The 19,085-nt window shown below is 32.9% G+C and overlaps 2 protein-coding genes and 1 pseudogene across 2 annotated transcripts; 2 read left to right on the plus strand and 1 right to left on the minus strand.

Annotated features, from left to right (window-relative positions):
* The first annotated feature begins 2,597 nt into the window (after positions 1–2,597).
* LOC125849115 (probable protein phosphatase 2C 47) lies at positions 2,598–6,433 on the plus strand. The gene is made up of 4 exons (XM_049529133.1): positions 2,598–3,255; positions 3,986–4,180; positions 4,560–4,765; positions 5,494–6,433. The coding sequence occupies exons 1-4, from the start codon at positions 3,046–3,048 to the stop codon at positions 6,047–6,049; spliced, it is 1,167 nt and encodes a 388-aa protein (XP_049385090.1). The 5' UTR covers positions 2,598–3,045; the 3' UTR covers positions 6,050–6,433.
* Positions 6,434–13,772: 7,339 nt separating this feature from the next.
* On the minus strand, positions 13,773–15,971 carry LOC125847430 (MLO-like protein 14; annotated as a pseudogene).
* Positions 15,972–16,716: 745 nt separating this feature from the next.
* LOC125847781 (nuclear/nucleolar GTPase 2-like) lies at positions 16,717–17,869 on the plus strand. The gene is made up of 3 exons (XM_049527472.1): positions 16,717–16,879; positions 17,152–17,285; positions 17,750–17,869. The coding sequence occupies exons 1-3, from the start codon at positions 16,717–16,719 to the stop codon at positions 17,849–17,851; spliced, it is 399 nt and encodes a 132-aa protein (XP_049383429.1). The 3' UTR covers positions 17,852–17,869.
* Positions 17,870–19,085: the final 1,216 nt, after the last annotated feature.

Raw genomic sequence — 19,085 nt, forward strand, 5'->3', positions numbered from 1 at the left:
TGCCCACTAAGCTATGTGCCCAAAAGGAAGTTAGAAACATCCTTAATGACTCAGCATTCTTATTAAAGTTTAACTATTTATCAAAAAATTATTGGATTATTTTGGGATTCTAAAAAAAAAACGTGTTTGTTATAAGCTTGTTAATCAGTTTTAAATAATTTTTCTTACTATTGTAAGACATAAGTGTTAAGGTTTGACCCTGATTTTCTTTCCTTATTTGAAGTTTATTTATTTCCTTAAAGAAAAGTCAAGTATTACCATAAATACTTGAACTTTTTCTGAAAGAAAAATATAATTTTCTTCCATATTTGGTTTATTCTTTTCTTAGAAGAATAGTTTGGAGATCTATAAATTGAAGATCACTATTCTCTAGCATAAAACAATAACATCCACAATGTAGTCGTTTAAGATTCTTGTTTATGGAGAGATTTTCTCCTAAACATATTTATGTTTTTTTAGTATTAGTTTTCAATATGTAGGTCGATTGACCAAACCATATTAATAATATATCTTTAGTATGTTTTTATTTGCCGTCTGATTTGTCAACTACATTATTTACAATTGTAAGCTTTTGCACGACGCCCTATTCACCTTTCATAATCCAACAATAAGTAATATCGCGGTTGTATAATTGTTCCCAAACTACTTACAATACTATAGTTGGGAACTTAGTAATGTCGTGGAGCATAACCTCCACACTTTTGATCGAGTTTGATGAAATGAGATTGAATGTCCTAACAAATTTCTCTACCACCCTGTTGAGATAATATGACTGATATTTTTGTGTAGTGTTATTTGCTTAAAATATCATATGCAATTTTATTCAAAGTTTACCAATTTTAAAATCAATTATTCTTTCTTTTTGACCGGCATTCATTTGTTCATTAACCTGCCTTTTGTCACGAATATCACAATCTATCTTCTAACTTGTTATTTTCAACAAATCAATGGCAAACAATAAATAGAATATTTATAAACAAAAAAGTTAGTAAAGAAATAGGAACTTATCTTAGACTTATGTGGCTTAGGTCAACACCTGAGGTCCCCTTGCATTGGCTAATGGCCCGATTTGGAATATGTTGTCGGGTACGTATGAATGCATCAAATCATATAAATTTGTTAATTATTATAAGTAATTTTATAAAATAAATATATATAATAATTAATCATTGTCAAATAGTTAAACTTTATAAATATGTTTCATATATCTATTGAGTCGATATAAATGTTGGTGTTGATAAATTTTCATGAAAATGAGCCACACCTTCAACACAATTTTTCATTAAATTTTCTATAAGTGGTCCTGCTCCAAAGTGATCATCGTGCCCACTACATGGACATTTCTTTTTGTTCAGATGGGGGTTTAACATTAAATAATTCAATTATTCTTATTTTTGTCGGTACGTATTTGATGTCATGTTGATTTTAATTTTTTAACTGATTATTTAATTAATAATTATTATTTTAAAAAATATTTTTTATCAATAAAAAAAAATATAACTTTTAAATGATAAACATTAATTGAGTGATGATATTATAAATCAATTTCTTTTCACCCTGCATTGGAATTTTTGATTGGGAGTAAAAATAAACAAACAATTGTCATATCTACATCAAGTATCATTCTTTTTGGGAAAAGGTCAAAAGTGTACTACTACCTACTCCATTGAGATAGTTTTTTTTTTTTTTTTTTAATTGTTCCACCAATTCAAATCGTATTGAATAGTCTGACTGATTTGAATTCGTATTAAATAGGAACCCATTTTTAAGACAACGTTTCCTATTAAATATTTTTTCATACGTAGAATTTGAATTCGAAACCTCTTACTTGAAGAAGAAGCCTTGAAACCACATCCTTGGTAATCATTGTGATAGATTGGCCACAAATGTTCTGCATAATATGAGGTTTTAATATTTTCCACTTGCATTTCGTTAACCATTAATCTTTACCTCATTCGTTTTTAATTTAATATAAACCTGCTGGCTGCTATTTATATTAAATTAATTAATAAATGTATAACATGTGTCATTTATATATAGCTTAATTATAATTAATTACTGTATATTTGGATTTTAGTTGATTATTTAACTACGATTACTTAATACAAATTATAGAAGAAGATCTCTTATTAATTTGATATGCAATTTCTAAAAGGATTAAGGGAAGAAACATAAACACAATTGTCTAATGTATGGTTAGAGAATTTTAGGTTAATATTTAGTGTTCTGAGAAATAATTTTATCTAACTTAAGTTAAGGTATACACATTTAATTTTTTTTTTTGCTATTAATAGTAACGCAACCTAATTTTACCTTGATATTAAATATTATTCAATGTCTAATACCTTTCTCAAAGTATTAAATTTAATCTATTCAAAGGGTTCTATTATTTATTAATGTAGTGGATAATGTTGTGTGATAGAGGAAGTAATTAATTCTATCTCAATTTTATTAAAAAAGCACAATTATTTTTAGAAATATGGATAACTAACCTAAACGGAAATCGTATGATTTGATATAAATATCGGGTATGAATTATTAGTTTCTTGTTAGTGGCAAAATACAAGGTTGTGGTCAACTAAAATACCAGCCATCCAATGACAGTGCCACGTGTAACAAACCCAATCTCCCAATCGCCATAACCTAGAAAGCCGGCCATGAAAAAAGCTCAAAGCTGGGATCGCCACTCTATTATCCATATACATTCATCTATTCTCATATTCTTGTTGCACATTTACAAAATGTTTTGTTTCTTTACATTCCTTGGTTTAATCAATCTTTGTTAATTTTTCCAGATCTTGTACCATTTGGGTAATCTCAAATCTTGATAAAGTTTAAATCTTGGCATGTGCGTGACTTTGCTTCTTTCTCAATTTCAAAGAAGGGTCTGTCATACTCATTTTCTGCCTAAAAATGTGGGTTCTTGTGGTGTTTCTGACCTGGGATCAAGAAACAGTCACACAGCTGTCCATGTGAAGAAAGAAAATTTAATAATTAAACCATGAAAGCAAATGCACACTATTAAGGGATCTATTGATGGAGTGAATGAAAGAAATGATGGCTCCAGGCACCAATATGTCACCCTGTAATGGGGAAATTGAAAATGGGTTCTGTAAGGGAAATATGTCAGCAATTGAAGAAAATCAGGAAGTGTCTGATGGTTTGAGTCAGCCAAATGCAGGGAAGCCACCAAGAAACCATCCAGGGATGAGGCATTGTATCAGCCAAGCAAGCTTGGGAGCTACTTCTGCATTGGTGAGAGGATCCCAATTTGGAAATTTCCTTTTTTTACATGATAGTTTGGCCTTATGCTTGCAGAAACTCAAGTTGTTTAATTATGTAGAAAAGACCAAGTCTTTTGATTGCAAAATAGTATGTGTGATGTATGTTATGTACTGAAGTTATATACTTTAGAAGGATTCTGTATCAATTGCTTGAGGGGTGATCTGTGAGGCTTGATTAGTACATTCCTATTGTGGAAATGAACTATTTGAAAAGCAAAAAGAGGAAAATTGGATCGGATATGCGCGGTGGTTCCTGTTGATTGTTTACTAGTGGCAATCCTAATTACTTGCTAATTAACAACAGTGCCTGCTTTAAAATCCTTGTTCTGGTGTATTGTTAGCAGTGAAAAGTAGATCCCAGTGCAGACATTGTTCTTCATTTCGATATTGAATAGCTTGATTTGCTCTAGTAAACCGTTAAAAGATTTTCTAATATCTTCCGACTGTTTCCAGCTTTTATGATTTTAATACCATGATGATTATGCCAACACTGGCTTTGTAGGTCCATCATGATTTATAAGCTGTTGATGAACTTCCATTTATTGCATTACTCAATTGCGTTTCATATATAAATTTGTGCACGATAACTGTTTCACAAGCATATACAATTGTAGGTTGTTAGCTGGAGAGGCTTTTTATCTGTCAGTGTGTGTTTATTCTGCTTGCGAATTGAAAGTTGTATTTGTCTTATAAATCTGTAGGAACCAAATACAGTAATGCTTGGTCTCAAATCACCATCAAGTGACAATTGTGCATATGTCCCCATCTTTCGCTCAGGAAGCTACTCTGAGATGGGACCCAAACAGTACATGGAAGATGAACATATCCGTATTGATAATCTCCGGGAACAAGTTGATGAATCCAAAGGTCTTCTTTCACAAGGAGCATATTATGGTGTATGTAATTTCTTATTTGATTCAAACTATCAGTTTTTGAGGAGGGGCAGAAGTACTGCATACATTTGTTGAAAATTACATTATGTATGTGAAGGCAAAACAAGCTTTTTGGCTGATACAACCTGATGTCACCGGTGCTCTTTGAATGTCTTGTATTGAATTCTAGTACTAGTCATAAAATTTAAACATTCAGTATTTAAATTAGAAAGCTGAAAACTGAGCACTAGTATAATTTTTAATAAGCCACATTATTTTGATTTCAATGATTGTTATCTAGTTATTGGTAGTTGTATGATATCAACTAGAATGCGCACTTGAATAGTCAATTCCTTGGGTTTTGATGATATTACTTGTCTGATTGTTGTTTTTGTACTCCCAGGTGTTTGATGGGCACGGTGGCACTGATGCTGCATCATTCACTCAAAATAATCTCCTTAATTTTATTTTAGAGGATTCCCATTTCCCATCAATGGTTAAAAAAGCTGTCAGGAATGCTTTTCAGAAAGCCGATAATACGTTAGCAGATACGAAGTCTCTCGATAGTTCCTCTGGAACAACTGCTCTGATTGCACTTATTTTAGGAAGGTAAGATATTGATCTGCTTTTGTGTAGTTCAGTCCTAAGTTCCAATTCTTCATGTCAGAAGGGGGCAACAAGTACTGAAACCATCACTGTCCCTAATTATATTAATTTATGAATCTCTTGAAGTATTGTCTGTGTTTTGATCAAATAGTGGTAGAATCCCTTTGTACCAAAAAAATTGGAAGAGAAACTGATGATAGTCATCGTTTCTCCTCATATTGAACTAAATGCTGCTCATGTCTATATGTAGCCAAAAGATCAATTCACAGTACTTGTTTGGTGTTGTTTGCTTCATTAGCTTTGTAAGGCAAATGTCGATGGCTCATGTTAGTCCAGTTTTACTTTTGGCATTTGGGTTTTGCAACTTTTCCAAGGAATTCTCCAAATTTTACTCTGTTTAGTATACAGATGACAAGGCTTTTATTTGATTCGAAAAGAGTATTTTAAACATGCATAGGTCCTTATGTTGTTCAAAGTTCATGTCCGAGTAGATTGCATTACTGGTTTGAAATGTGCAAGTCTATCTCGTAAAAATGGTCTTCCTACTGATTTTGGCCTTCATACTACATTCCATATGGCATATCTTTCCCATTTTTAGTTCTGATTTTCACTTATGAAGGCACATTCTACTTACGTTACTATTTGTTATATCAATATAAATAGTATATACACACTTCCTTTTTGAAATGGCAACAACTCATTTATATGTTGCATCTTGTTGTAATACACAGGACCATGCTGATAGCTAATGCTGGGGACTCTCGAGCTGTACTAGGGAAGCGTGGAAGAGCAATTGAATTGTCAAAAGACCACAAACCAAACGCTACTTCCGAGAAGTTGAGAATTGAAAAACTAGGGGGCGTCATTTTTGATGGCTACCTCAATGGCCAACTGTCAGTTGCACGAGCTCTGGGTGACTGGCACATAAAAGGTGCCAAAGGTTCAAAGGGCCTGTTGATCTCTGACCCAGAGTTTGAAGAGGTAGTCCTGTCAGAAGAGGATGAATTCTTGATAATTGGCTGCGATGGCTTATGGGATGTCATGAGTAGCCAATATGCAATAACAATCGTAAGAAAGGAGCTCATGCTGCATAATGATCCCGAGAAATGCTCAAAATTTCTTGTCAAGGAGGCACTGAAGCGTAACTGTTGTGATAATCTAACCGTTCTTGTAATCTGCTTCTCTCCTGATCCACCACCTCGAATTGAAATACCAAAAACTACAAGAAGGAGAAGTATATCAGCTGAAGGACTGGATCTCTTAAAGGGGGTGTTGAGTGACATATGAAGGAGAGTTCGGCAGCTGTTTGTACAGATATATCTTAGCATACACCATGGTCAGCAATTTTTCTGAGTTTCTGCTGGCCATGGTTCATATTGATTGTTGATGATGACGACAAATACGGAGCTCCTGTAACCTTGGAGCCTCCAAGAACTCAATGTTTGTCCTTTTGCTGTTACTATTCTTCAAATTATGTACTGATATCAATATAAGATACAAGATGCATTTATACCAAGACCATAAATCTATGAAATGAGGGGATTGTGTTTTCCTTCCCTCCAGAACTCAGAAGAAAAAGTTGAAAAGTTTCCTTTCTCTACAAAATGATTGTAAAGCTGAGCATTACTGGTGCAAATATGATGTAATGTGACTATGTATGAAAAGGGTAAAAGCACGCACTTGAGTAATACAGGAGTGTGCCACTGATACGCACTATGTTGCTCAGACTCTTCATAAATGTCGACAGGTGCATATTTGATCCTTCCAAAATAAATTATTTCTATTTTGGACATTTCTTAGATTCGGTTGTAGACATTGAAATTTTGCGGACTCTACAAGAAGTGTTCAATTCGAATTGGAACTCTAGATGGTGTGTTCAGTTTCAATTAGAATTCTTGGAATCTACTCAACCCTAAACCTTAGTTTATGCCTATATAAAGGGTACTAAATTTCCTGAAAAGACATCTCAAAATATCCCATAAACTCTTGAGTATTTTTAAAGATCAAGATCTCGAATATTCCATAAGTTGATGGAATGTTCATATAGAGGTCAAATCTAAATCATCCTAGTTCGAGAAATATGCCACTAACAACCCTCGATGGATAAATCTTAGGAGAGTAGAATCAAGAGAGGAACAAAATTGTACCCGCATATTTATCAATATATTCATGTTTCTTCATATTTTATTTGTGTGATTTATTTATTTTCCATATGTTTAAAATTTGTTGCAAACATCGGTTGAATTGTATCGAATCCATTTTTTGTTTTAAAACAACTGGTTCTTGTAGATAAATAGTACTCAGAGTTTTTCTTTATATTTTAGTTGAACTATTAAAAACATTATTTATCGATATAACTAGAATGCACGATTCTTATTAAGATAAACATTCTTTCACAACTTTTTAACCCGAATTTTGAGATATAAGAAAACTCCTTACATAACAAGGAGCCGTTTGGTTAAAGGGAGTAGATTGGTTATCCTAGTTTAAATTTTGGGACTAAATTTATCCAATGTTTAGTTGGAGCTTTGGAGGCATTAACTAAATTTGATATCAGGATCGATATAAAAAGCCACTCATTAAAATAATAATCGACAAATATTAATTTTAGGGAAAATTTTCAAAACAATAATATTTTAGCTTTTAATGGGACTTCTTAGCAACAGTTTCACTATTTATATAAAATGTCAATATTTTTGTTTGTTAAGGGTTGAGTTATGTATTTATTTTATTTTGATTAATTTGAAAGAATACTAATAATTAATAACAGAAAAGAGAAAATCATGGAACAGAAAATTTCAATAAAGATTAAAAAAAATTAAAATTTAACATCAGTTACGTTTGTGAAAGAGCATATGTTGCCATTTTTCTTTCTAGCATTTTTTTCCTTTGTTCTTAAGAATTTCATTTTTTTTTAAACAGTAATTTGTATTTTATATCTTATATGAGTGGAAGTGTTGGAAAATTTCTAATGCCCTCTGTTTTGAATATTTAAATGTTTGAACTTCTTTGAATATGTGTTCATCCGAAATGTATTCGAATACCTAATGATATGTATAACTAATTTAAAATATAAAAATTGTTGGTATTGATTTATGATGAATACAACTCTTTGGCATTCTAGTTCAAGTACAAAAATAAAGGCAGTTGTGAAGTATATACCAAAATATAAATACAAATTAGTTGTAAATCGAAATGATATTGAAAAATACGCGATGAATACATAATACATAGAATAAGTTGTATCCAAATAAATTGTATTTATATTTCAATATCTAGTTTTGTTATATTATTATTTCATTTTAAATTTGCAGAAAGTATTTTCTAGCTCAGTTTTTATTTCAAATATTAGGTTGTATTTCAATATCATTTTGTATATCAAACGCATAATGAATATCAATAATTTTGTATTCCCCTTATGATGTATTCATCGCAATTTTATATATTATGTATTCATAAAAATTATATTGCTTTAGCCAAATAAAATAGAAAATATGTCTTACTAAGTTAGTATATCAAATATCAGGTTGTATTTCACTATGATTTTGTATTTCAAAAGAAAAAATAATACCAATAAGTTTCTATTTCCCTTCGTATAATGTATTCGTCACAATTCTATAAATTATGTATTCAATCATAATATATAGAATTGTGACGAATACATTATATACCTATTTGAATGACTACAAACTAAAAAAGAAATACAATGTTTTAAAATAAAAATACAAATGATGAGTAAAAGAAAAACAATTGACAAACAAAAATTAATATGAATACAATTTTGCAGATTCCTCCTCCTCCTCCTCCTTCTTGTTCTTATTCTTCTTCTCCTTCTCCTCCTCCTCCTTCTTCTTCTTCTTCTTCTTCTTCTTATGCTATGTTCTTTTTCCCGATTTTTTTCATCAAAATCGAATCTGAATCTGTATTCACTTGTGCATTAGGTGATTTGATGATCATTTATATTGATGTTTGTAGGCTATTATTTCAAAATTGATAACGTTTGAGCATATATTGGGTTGGTTTAATCAAAACTAAAATTATAAATTTGAAAAATATTTTGTTGAACAACAAATAATAATCATGTCAACCTAACTCTTTATAGTGTTATTTTGAAAACATTACATGAACATAGCGAGATTATACAATATATATATATAAATTACAATACTTCTATACGTATTTATGTATTTAAAAACTCTAGCCTACACATACATACACATATAATTGGTCACACATACATACATTCATACACGTCTAGTTATGACCACATAATAAATATGTGCGATTTTTAGTTAGAATGAAATATTTTATGGTACAAAAACATGTATTTTGCTACCCTTTGAAATCAAAACATCGTTATGTTTTGAAAATACTCTCTGCCTTTAAATTTATTTGACTGATTTTTATTTGACACATAACTTTAGGAATAAAGAACACTCTTGAATCTTGTACTTTTAATCTATAGATATGTAAAATATACTAAAATGTTCTATAATATTGTGATATTTTGTATAAGTGTGTAGCTGTCCCTTTCCATATATACAAATGATTCCTTCTCTTTCTTCATAATTATTTACCTTATTTTCTCCTTAAATCCCTCAACACAAATTGATTTCAAAATTTGAAAATTTCAATTCTTCCCTCTCAAATCGCGCTTCCTAATATTTAGGGCAATTGTTATGCAATTAAGTTTCTTCCTTTTTTGTGGTTTCATTCTTATCCTTTTGATTTGAATTTGTATATGACTGCAATTTCATATGATTTTTCAGATTTATAATTAGATACAATCAAAATTATGGATGAAGAAACATCCAAAATATCTTTGGAATATATTATGACAAATATACAAGTATAAATCAGTTGTGAATTATACATATACATATACATATATTTAAGTACAAATCAATTGTCACTACTCCTTTTATACAATTACAGACGAAAATAGCTCATTGATACAAAAAATAACTCAATCAATTATACATATACAAACACTAATTCCACCAATAAAATAGAATATGTGAATTATACATATACAAAATATACAAATATAAATCAGTTGTCAGTGTCACTACTCATTTTATACAATTACATATGTAAATAGCTAATTTATACGGACTCTAATTCCACATAAACTAAAGTCACCAATCAATTATACATATACAAATAGAAATCAATTTATACATTTACGGAAAGAAGGAAAGTAATATTTGGTATGAAAATCTAAAGACATATTGTTCCATGAATTAAGAGATTGTTTACCTTATTCTAATTGAAATTATCATTATTATCTTTTAAAAAGTTTGAATTTTCGTTTTGTATAAATACCAAATAATAGCGAATTATACAAATACGCTTGCCTATAACCATTAAAATTATAGCTACAACATGTAAATATGTAAACTATAGCTAATAAGCCTAATTAAGTTTATTCTTGTGGCTATATGCGAAATTTACTCTTTTTATTTTTCAAAAAGCGTTATTTGAGCCCAATGCAATACCCATAAGCCCAAGCCCAAATTCTTAGCCCTTACCCGTTTGCCACTTACCACCCGGTTTCTCTATCTCTGTCTCTCTCAATCCCGGCGAAATCCAAGTGTAGAATATCAGGCAACCGGCGGCAGGCGGCAGCTCATTTCCACTGGTAATTCTTTGTTCTTCCTTCTCCTGTTCCTTTTCTTATCAATAATCTCGCAGAAACTCAAAAATATGCATTAACGTATCAATTTTTTCTGGTATAATAGCTTATTTCTGATTTTTTGTCGTAGTTCCTACTGTAATACAGCACCGCCTTATTGCTTCCATGAAAATTTGTCTTATCTATTAAAATTATTGTTATATTTTCATTTTAGAGTGAAACAGTTGAAGTGCTCACTATATTCCTAATGTTCCTTTTGCAAAATGATCTTATTTTACGATCTAAATGAAAAGTGTAAGCACTGGCATGATTCATGAAGAAATAGAGAAAAGAGAAGAGTGAGGAATACAAACAGAAATAGCTTGAGATGTTTAGCTTTTACGGTCGGAAACTTTTTTTTTTCAAATGATCATATGGGATATCAGATCCTATTTGTGGGATTTCACTGGGTATGTTGTTGTTATCATGTTGTGAACCGAGTGATCATCCAATTGGTGGATTATTTAGTTTGATTTACTACCTCAGTTCAGCAGGCAGAGTATTAGTGATGGAATTTCGTAGATGCCTTTAACTAGAACCCGAGTGCCTAAATGTCAGAAGTAAGGAGATGGAAAATTGGATTCCTAAACCCCTAGATTTTCCAATACATATGTTTGAGCAAAGGAGAAAATCCCATAAAGTTCGTCTTTGTTGTGTTGCTCTCGTAAAGTTACTTTTTTTCGTTCCGTCGTTCCTATTTCCTGCCTCTTAGCTTCTCCCTCCTTTTTTTTGGTAGTGCTGTCTTTTCTTCTTGAAACAATTTTTTTTATGTCCTCTAGTTCATCACATCTTACATGAAATATTATACCATTTCACCCAGCAAAGGGGAAAAGATGAGAATCTGCTTCTTCAATTGATTAAATTTCCAATATGTTAACCCTTCAGGGGTGGCCCGGTGGTTTGAGCTTGGGATTTCCATGTTGGAGGTCTCAAGTTTGATACCCCTTGCCAGCGAAAGCAAGGGGTTTGCCTTTTGGGTCAAGCTCGTCGCACCAGGCTTGCCTAGTAGTGCGGGTTACCTCTCCTATGTGGTTTGTGAGCTATTGCATAGGAGCGAGGGTTTTACCCTGTGCACACCCAAAGGGTAGCGGCTGCGGGTTTTCCTTGTCATTAAAAATAAAAAAATTCCAATATGTTCATTTTGATTAATAGGTCTCGTACATGAAATCATTTTCAATAGTATTCACTATTTGATATCTGGTAATGGCATTGATTTTGCTGATCTGTTGGTCCCTTGAAGAACAATTTGACAGTGTCATTCTCTCACACATGAGTGTTTGGATTTCATTTAATTATGTTTGTTGCTCTCGTCTGTTTCTTTCTTTTTGAGCATTCTATACTTTTATGAAGCCATTTTCTGCAAAATAGTGTGACCATATGGTAAAATGGTAATTAGTTTTTTCAGTTTGCTTTTTTACAGTAGAAAGTGGGGAAAGAAAACCAATTTAAAGTTTAAACAGTAAGAAAATATTGAAACCATGTATGCCAGGATTTCCAAGACTTAGAAATATGAAAATGATATGTTTCGTTGTACACCAGTTACATTGAACAATGTGAAAGCATTTGGAGCTGTTGAAAAATTCACATTCTAATATGTGTTTTCCTTGCTAAACTGGACTTTACTGCTGCAGTTCATGGTGAGAAATTCACATTCTAATATGTGCTGTCTTTGCTCCAGTTTTAGCTGATGGGATTTGGGAATAGAGGAATCGTTGCTGACAAATGGTCAGGAAGGCTTTTATGGGTCTGTGCAATTGGAAGTGCTGTTGGTATACCATCAATCTCTTTGATTTTTTGTTGAGATTTTTCTGTCTAGACAAGCAATGGTTATTTTTAGCCTGTACTGGACTGGCAGAAAGTCCACAACTAACAAATTAGCTAGTATGCCAAGACTTAATTAATAATGTAATACATATGAAATCTCCTCAACGAAGCTCTTTATTCACCTAGAAGTACCTAGTGACTGCCAACTGCTTACCATATTCATCCAAAAATATTGCATGTAGTGGTGTTCATCAACTTATGGTATTGGTTAAAATTCTAAAGGTGTTTGCTCTATAGGAAAAGAGCTTATAGAAAAAAAATCATATGAGCTTCAGAAAAGTTATTGGCTAGAAGAAACTCTACATCTCCACCAGTTCAAACATAGAGATCTTCCGAGTCAAATGAAAACTTGTTCCTTGATGCAGTATGTTATAATTTTGTTTTAATTTTTTCTTACATTTGGAATAACTAATTCTCAACCATCTTTGTGCAAACTAGAATTTATTAACTGAGAAGTATGATAAACGCTGAACCAAAAACCCCACTAGGCGAATGGATCAACTCTTCACCTTTTATAGTGATCATCAAAGTTTGATCATAATTCATATCATTACTCATATACTGTAGATTTTGATTCACATGCCAATTTTTAGGTTCTTTTAGTTCCAGAAAGCTTTGAGGGGTGCCATGGGACATTATGGGGTATGGATTGTTGAGATGATCTACTTCCATTCTCAGTATGCGCAATGACTCTCTTGACAAATGAAAATTTATGAATAGTTTAATGATACATCAAGATTTTGGATATATCTATGTGTTTACTGTGACCAATCTCTGCTGAGTGCTTAAATTATTTTTAGCTCTTCTGTTTGAATACTTAATGTTGTTCTTTATCTGTATCTTGCTTGTTAGGCTTCTATATGGTTGCTGTGGAAAGACAAACTCAGAATAGAGCAAAAATGATGGCTGAAGCACTGGCGGATGCAGGATCAAGTATAGATGCCAGTGAGAAAAGCTGAATATCATGGGACTTCTGGTAATGCTATACATTTTCATTAGGCATCTTTTCTTATCGTTTGGTAGTCTGAGTCATGCTCTGGAAACTATTCTGTTGTAATAATTACTCGCGATCCTCATAAACGGAAAGACATTGCTGAACAAATATTCGAGTTGGGAAATATGTATAATTGAAGTTAAGGACTTAGATTTAGAAGAAATTTAATTTGATTAATACTGAAGAAGGCTAGCTAGCTAGCTTTTGCTTCGATGAAATTGATATATAGAGTTCACGAGTTTATATCGTGTGTACAGTGGAAGAAGTGTTACAATGGACAAGTAAATAAATGGAGTTGGTAGCCTTTATGTATACCAGGGATTTCAAAAACTTGGCAAAAGATATTGAGAACTATGACTAATTTGGGGCAAATATGTTTGCAACTATTTCTTTCCTACCTGCATATTTCTTTGAATCCACATGTCAAACATCTTCAAGTATATATATGTTATATGCAAACCTGCAGAAGTATCAACACCAACTTCACTTTGTATTGTTTTGCGACTTCACTATGGTGGTTATTGTTTATCCAAACCCAAATGTCCTCTAGCAGGCATTGAAGATAATGTTGATATTAGAAGACTTGGGGAAGTTGCGGAAGAAATAGAGGCACAGGGGAGGAGTACCAATACGACTTGAAGTGTTAATGAATGATGATCCTCTGTGACAGTTGTTGGTGGCTGTAACTCAATTTCTGTACCTGCACCATGCACTGTTCGAGGGCTATCAACCAACTACTGGTCATGATCATATTCCTCGAGTGACATTACGGTGCTTGTATCAGTGTGCACAGTTGAATCATCTGGGAACGAACATACGCATCCTCCTTTTTCTTCTTGCTGCCTTTCCCCATCCATGGATCGGTTCTCTTATTCTCTGTGGAATCAATGCAGCCTTATAGTTTGTACCCATCTGCAAAGAGGCAATATAATATGTTCAAAGCTTTGTTGTCGGAAAATATTACTAATATCTACAATCTCATTCAATAGTCCGATTCACGAGTTAACTGTTGAAGTAGTTCGTAAAGTTTAACATTTCAACGATGATCAAGGAGATCTTATGGACATACCGTTGACGGTTTAAAGTAGACGACATTTAAGAATGGAATAGCCTGTACATGATTTTTAACAATATACCTAAAGAGAAGGGAAAAAATAAAGTCCCTTCCGTTTCCCCTACGCCATCATCCTCATTTACCTCACCCACTCCAGTCTCCCATCTATTGGTGTTTGTTTGTCATGAGCAAGAAGGGGAAAGAGAACTAGAAAATCATCCATAACCTTAAGGTGGTTATGAGAATAATGGTGTACAAAGTCGAACATTAACGAGAGGATCATACTATTCTGACGTCTCAATTTAGCTATATCCGTCGTGACATACATAATACCTGTGTAACCAGGGCATAGAGTGGCAAGGTGCTATAACTGCAAAGGAATTGTCCAGCAAATTAAACCTGGGTAACAAACAACAACATACGTTTAGATTGTTGTGCTAAATAAATATACGTTGGTAAATCTATAGTACATACAGATACAGTTGGTAATTAGACATACCCCATAATGAGTCGTAGATACACAAGTGTGTGGTAAGCATGAGTTATACCCAAATTGCCACTGGAATAAAGACGTCACTTTGTCAAAACTCAGATATGCACAAACATATGCATGTGGTAGAAGTACATATTATACAAGCACATGGAATAGAGAATTATGGTTTTGTCTAAGGAAGTATTTAAGGGAGGAAACGTGGTTTTGTCCAACTCCGAGAAAGAATCATTAGTATTTCAGGGACCAGTGAATGAATACCCAGAACCAAAAAAATGCATTCTGCAAGAGTAAGCATGCAAAAACAAGCTAGTGTATATAGACAGACATTAAAGAACGTTAGTAGATAGACGAAACAATTAAAAAAATGAAGTATGATTGTACAAACAAACCTGGAAAAGGACAAAAGTAATTCGTCTCGTGGTTTTAGCTTGACCATTGAGAATGAGCCAGTAATTGCAGCACTCTCCGATTACATGCTGCAGTTTTGTACCCACGAGGTAAATGACTATTTATATATATCCTCTATCACATCCATAAGTTCATATAATATACAAGATAATTCAGAATGCATGTAAGGGAAGAGATAAATATTAATTAAGAAAGATGACTGATGCTGGGTCACAGTCAAGTCTTCCACTACACGGCAAGCGGAATAAAGAGAAAGGGAAATAGGCATTGCATTTATGAAAAAGAGTACTCTCAAAACAGAATTGCAATGATAGGAATTAACGCTATCCAGAAATACAGATTCGATCCTGCATGTTGAAGTTCAATTGGTCAATGGTCATGCATGAGATTGTGGATGAAGTTTAGTTTCACCACAACACAAATGTCGGGGAGCAGAATCTAATGATAAAAATTAAGTGTGGCATGCATACGCTCCTCATTCCAAACAGAGGAGGATGAAGTACCTTTTACATTAAACAGCATAAAGCCCACCACGAATCCCCAGAGCTAGAGGGCCACTGCAAAGATATAGAATTTTATCACCTCCAGTGGTTACGTTCATGAAGAGGCAGGACCTTCTGAAGGTAACCTTTTCCCAGTAAGGCCCACGTTAGATCCTAAGCAAGCACCAAGTCCAAACAAGTCAAGCCTGTAACACAGCAATAATAACCTTTTATTATTATTGATGTATCTCTCATCCCCTTGTTTACACAATTCTTTCATTGAATGTAGATATAAGAAAATCCTTTGAAATCTTATTATGAAGTTAATGACAATTATGTTGTTTTGGTTTTCAAAAAATGGCTATATCTCAATGACCTTGACCCTAACAAGGGTTGTGGTAGAGTGGTAAGTGTTTTTTTATCTTTAATCAAAGGTCTCGAGTTTGAGTTCCTTTTGGGTACGGAGTTCCCTTTGTTAGGGAAAAGTTTTACCCAATGTGGGACTTTTCGATGCAAATTCCGATTCAGTCGAGCTCCAATGTGGATATTAGGTGGTAAGCCAAACAATCCCAATGTGGGACTTTCAATTCCAATGCAAATTCGAATTTAATCGGATTACAATGTGGGTATCAGAAATCAAGTGAGAGACCAAAACCGTCAATGTGGAACTTTTCAACGTAAACCTGGATTTAGTCGAAGGTATCACATCGGGTGAGAAATCAAAAATAAAAATGACCTTGACATATTATTTGTCCATTTTAATTTGTCATCAAATCATGTAAAGTCCAAAGTAGAACAAGTGGTAGTACAATTTATTTCTCCGAAAGTCAAAAAAAAAAATCAATAGTCAGGATATCCGGGAAAAGGAGTAAATATGAAAAGGTTTAGTATGCAAAAAGACAAATAAGCTAAAGTTTAGAGGATCTTACAGTAATTATGAGAACAAAATCGCAATACATATTCTGTTGACAGAACCGTGCATGGAGTAATATTTTAAAAAGCCCTATTTTTTTCATTCACTCAAAATGGCGAAGAACAAAATTGGCCACCGTAGCTCCGCCACTACACGGCGGCTGAAGATGTATAATGGTAGGCCGAAGCGTGATCGGAAGGGGAAAGTATTGAAGCACGAGTATCAATCAAAGCAGCTTCCGGCAACGAGGATACAACCAGATCCCCGATGGTTCAGTATGTACTCTCCCCAAAAAGTTTTATGAATGCATGTAGAATCTATTCGTTCGTCATTATAAGGTTAATTGTAACTTTCAGGTTTTATATATAGTTTATGATACAAAAATTGGTCGAATTGACGACGTTATTAGTGAATTGGATCACAGGAGCAAGGTGTATTAATGTTTAATTTTAGCTGAATATGTTTTGATTTTCTTATCGTTCAATTGCTATTATGGTGGATTATATGTGAATCGTCTGAAATTGATATGATTTTCGGGATTCTACAGTCAATACTCGGGTGATTAGTCAGGAGAAATTGGAATCCTTTAGAGAAGAGATTCCGGATCGGCTTTCAAGTAACTACAATATCATAATGAATGGAAGTAATTTGCCCATGTCCCTTGTGAATGAGCACAAGAAGGTATGCATAGTGTCTTTTCCTTAGTCTATTTGCTTAAGAACTTGATTTGTTTGTCAATCTCTATCCGACTCGCTGTAAACCTTTGTATTGGTCATGGAATAATTTCTTCCCATCAGGCCTTGGTGGACAGAGTTACTTGATAGTGAGCTTCGTGTTATGTAATATGTATTGAATAGCTCATAAATAAGAGCACGATCTAGATGTTTACTTAACTTGTTTAGTTGGAATAACTTGACTTCATTAAATAACAATGATGAACTTTGGTTCCGTTAGCTCCCTGATCTTACTTAGCCTAGTTTGTTTCTGATGTATTCGAGCTAACACACCTCTTGTTTGTAATTATGCATCATGCATCTTGATGCTTTTTAAATATAACGTGTTATGCACTGCCTAGATCTTGCTACACTCGTGCTTGATTCCCCAATTATGTTTTACTAATTTCGTCCTCTTTTACCTTTGTGAAGAAAGGAAAAGCTCATCAACTTGGCAGTAAGCCTTCTGCTGGAACAGAGAAGAAACACGCAAAACATTTTAAATCATTAGCCAAGAAGGCCGACACGCCGTAAGGTATGAAATGAGATTGCACAACTCTAAAAGTTTATGCTTGTTGTTTCTGTGTATGCACTCTTGTACCGAAAAAGAAAAATTGTTTCTGAGTATGCAGTTTTTAGAATATTAGACTGGAGCTTAAAACATATAGAAAATATTTGAATCAGTTGATATTTTATCATTCACTAATCAAAAATTCCTTTTGTGAGTACATCCTCTCCACCTCAAGGTAGGGATAAGGTCTATGTATATTTTACCCTCCCCAAACCCCACTTGTTGAATTATACCGGGTATGTTGTTAATCAAAAAATCATTTTGCAGATCACCCCTCCTGCGATTCATGAAGAGACAGACCATCTAAATCCGACCTTTTCCCCAAGATGATTCAAGGGAGAAGCCAAGATAAGATTGGATAACTCAGATTTTAGTAAATTAGTAGATACTTTAGTATTCGAGAATTTTAGGGTGAGGAGGATACAAACCCTCATCCTAACTGCTGGCCTAAAGAAAAGTCCTACTCTCATTCTTTCAATTTATTTGTTTTTATTTTGACCTATTATAAAGTTTTAAAAAATATAGAAGATATTTCAATCTTATGATTTTAAATTAAAGATATGTCAAATTTATCAAAATGCTTTTTAATTTTTTGGTCTTAAATATGCCATGTCATGTCTAAAGTTAGAATTATAAAAATTGTTAATAAAAGGAAAAAACATTCTTTTGTAACAGACTAAAAGAAAAGTAGGGCAAACAAATTCAAGCGGATGAAATAACTAGTACCATGTAATTAATTTTTCAAATAATTTTGAAATTCTTCAAAAATGAAAAAGTGTTACTAAGATAGTCATAAGACTTACACAATCCTTTTTCTTTTTAACTAATTTTTTAGTGTGTGAATTAGATTGAGGAGCTAATTTTACATAATAAGCCAGTAATGCAAGAAAAAAATGATCAAAATAGTTGTGCATGTTGTTGAACCGACAATGGAAGATAAACATAATCAAAATAAATGTTAAGGATGACGAATCTAATAGAAATATAGATACATTATTGATGGTAAGTAAACTACAAATGTTCCTCTAGAAGAGTATGTAGATAGATGACGAATGTTCCTCTCGAAGAATAGATCGATAGATGTCATCATACTACAAATATTATTAGAGCAGACTTATACATGAATAATTTTAATTGGGGAATTCATTATTGGGAGAGATGTATCTAACTCTAATGCTATATAAAATTAGATTGTCC

This window comes from Solanum stenotomum, chromosome 12 (assembly GCF_019186545.1).
Source record: "Solanum stenotomum isolate F172 chromosome 12, ASM1918654v1, whole genome shotgun sequence".
NCBI lineage: Eukaryota > Viridiplantae > Streptophyta > Magnoliopsida > Solanales > Solanaceae > Solanum > Solanum stenotomum.

What these genes read in the sequence shown, in the direction of transcription:
- LOC125847781 (XM_049527472.1), top strand. Translation starts at nt 16,717, where the DNA reads ATGGCGAAGAACAAAATTGGCCACCGTAGCTCCGCCACTACACGGCGG. An exon ending in ACCAGATCCCCGATGGTTCA is followed by an intron (nt 16,880 to 17,151) that starts GTATGTACTCTC and finishes GGGATTCTACAG; the next exon opens with TCAATACTCGGGTGATTAGT. An exon ending in TTGTGAATGAGCACAAGAAG is followed by an intron (nt 17,286 to 17,749) that starts GTATGCATAGTG and finishes ACCTTTGTGAAG; the next exon opens with AAAGGAAAAGCTCATCAACT.
- LOC125849115 (XM_049529133.1), top strand. Translation starts at nt 3,046, where the DNA reads ATGAAAGAAATGATGGCTCCAGGCACCAATATGTCACCCTGTAATGGG. An exon ending in TGGGAGCTACTTCTGCATTG is followed by an intron (nt 3,256 to 3,985) that starts GTGAGAGGATCC and finishes ATAAATCTGTAG; the next exon opens with GAACCAAATACAGTAATGCT. An exon ending in ATTGCACTTATTTTAGGAAG is followed by an intron (nt 4,766 to 5,493) that starts GTAAGATATTGA and finishes TGTAATACACAG; the next exon opens with GACCATGCTGATAGCTAATG.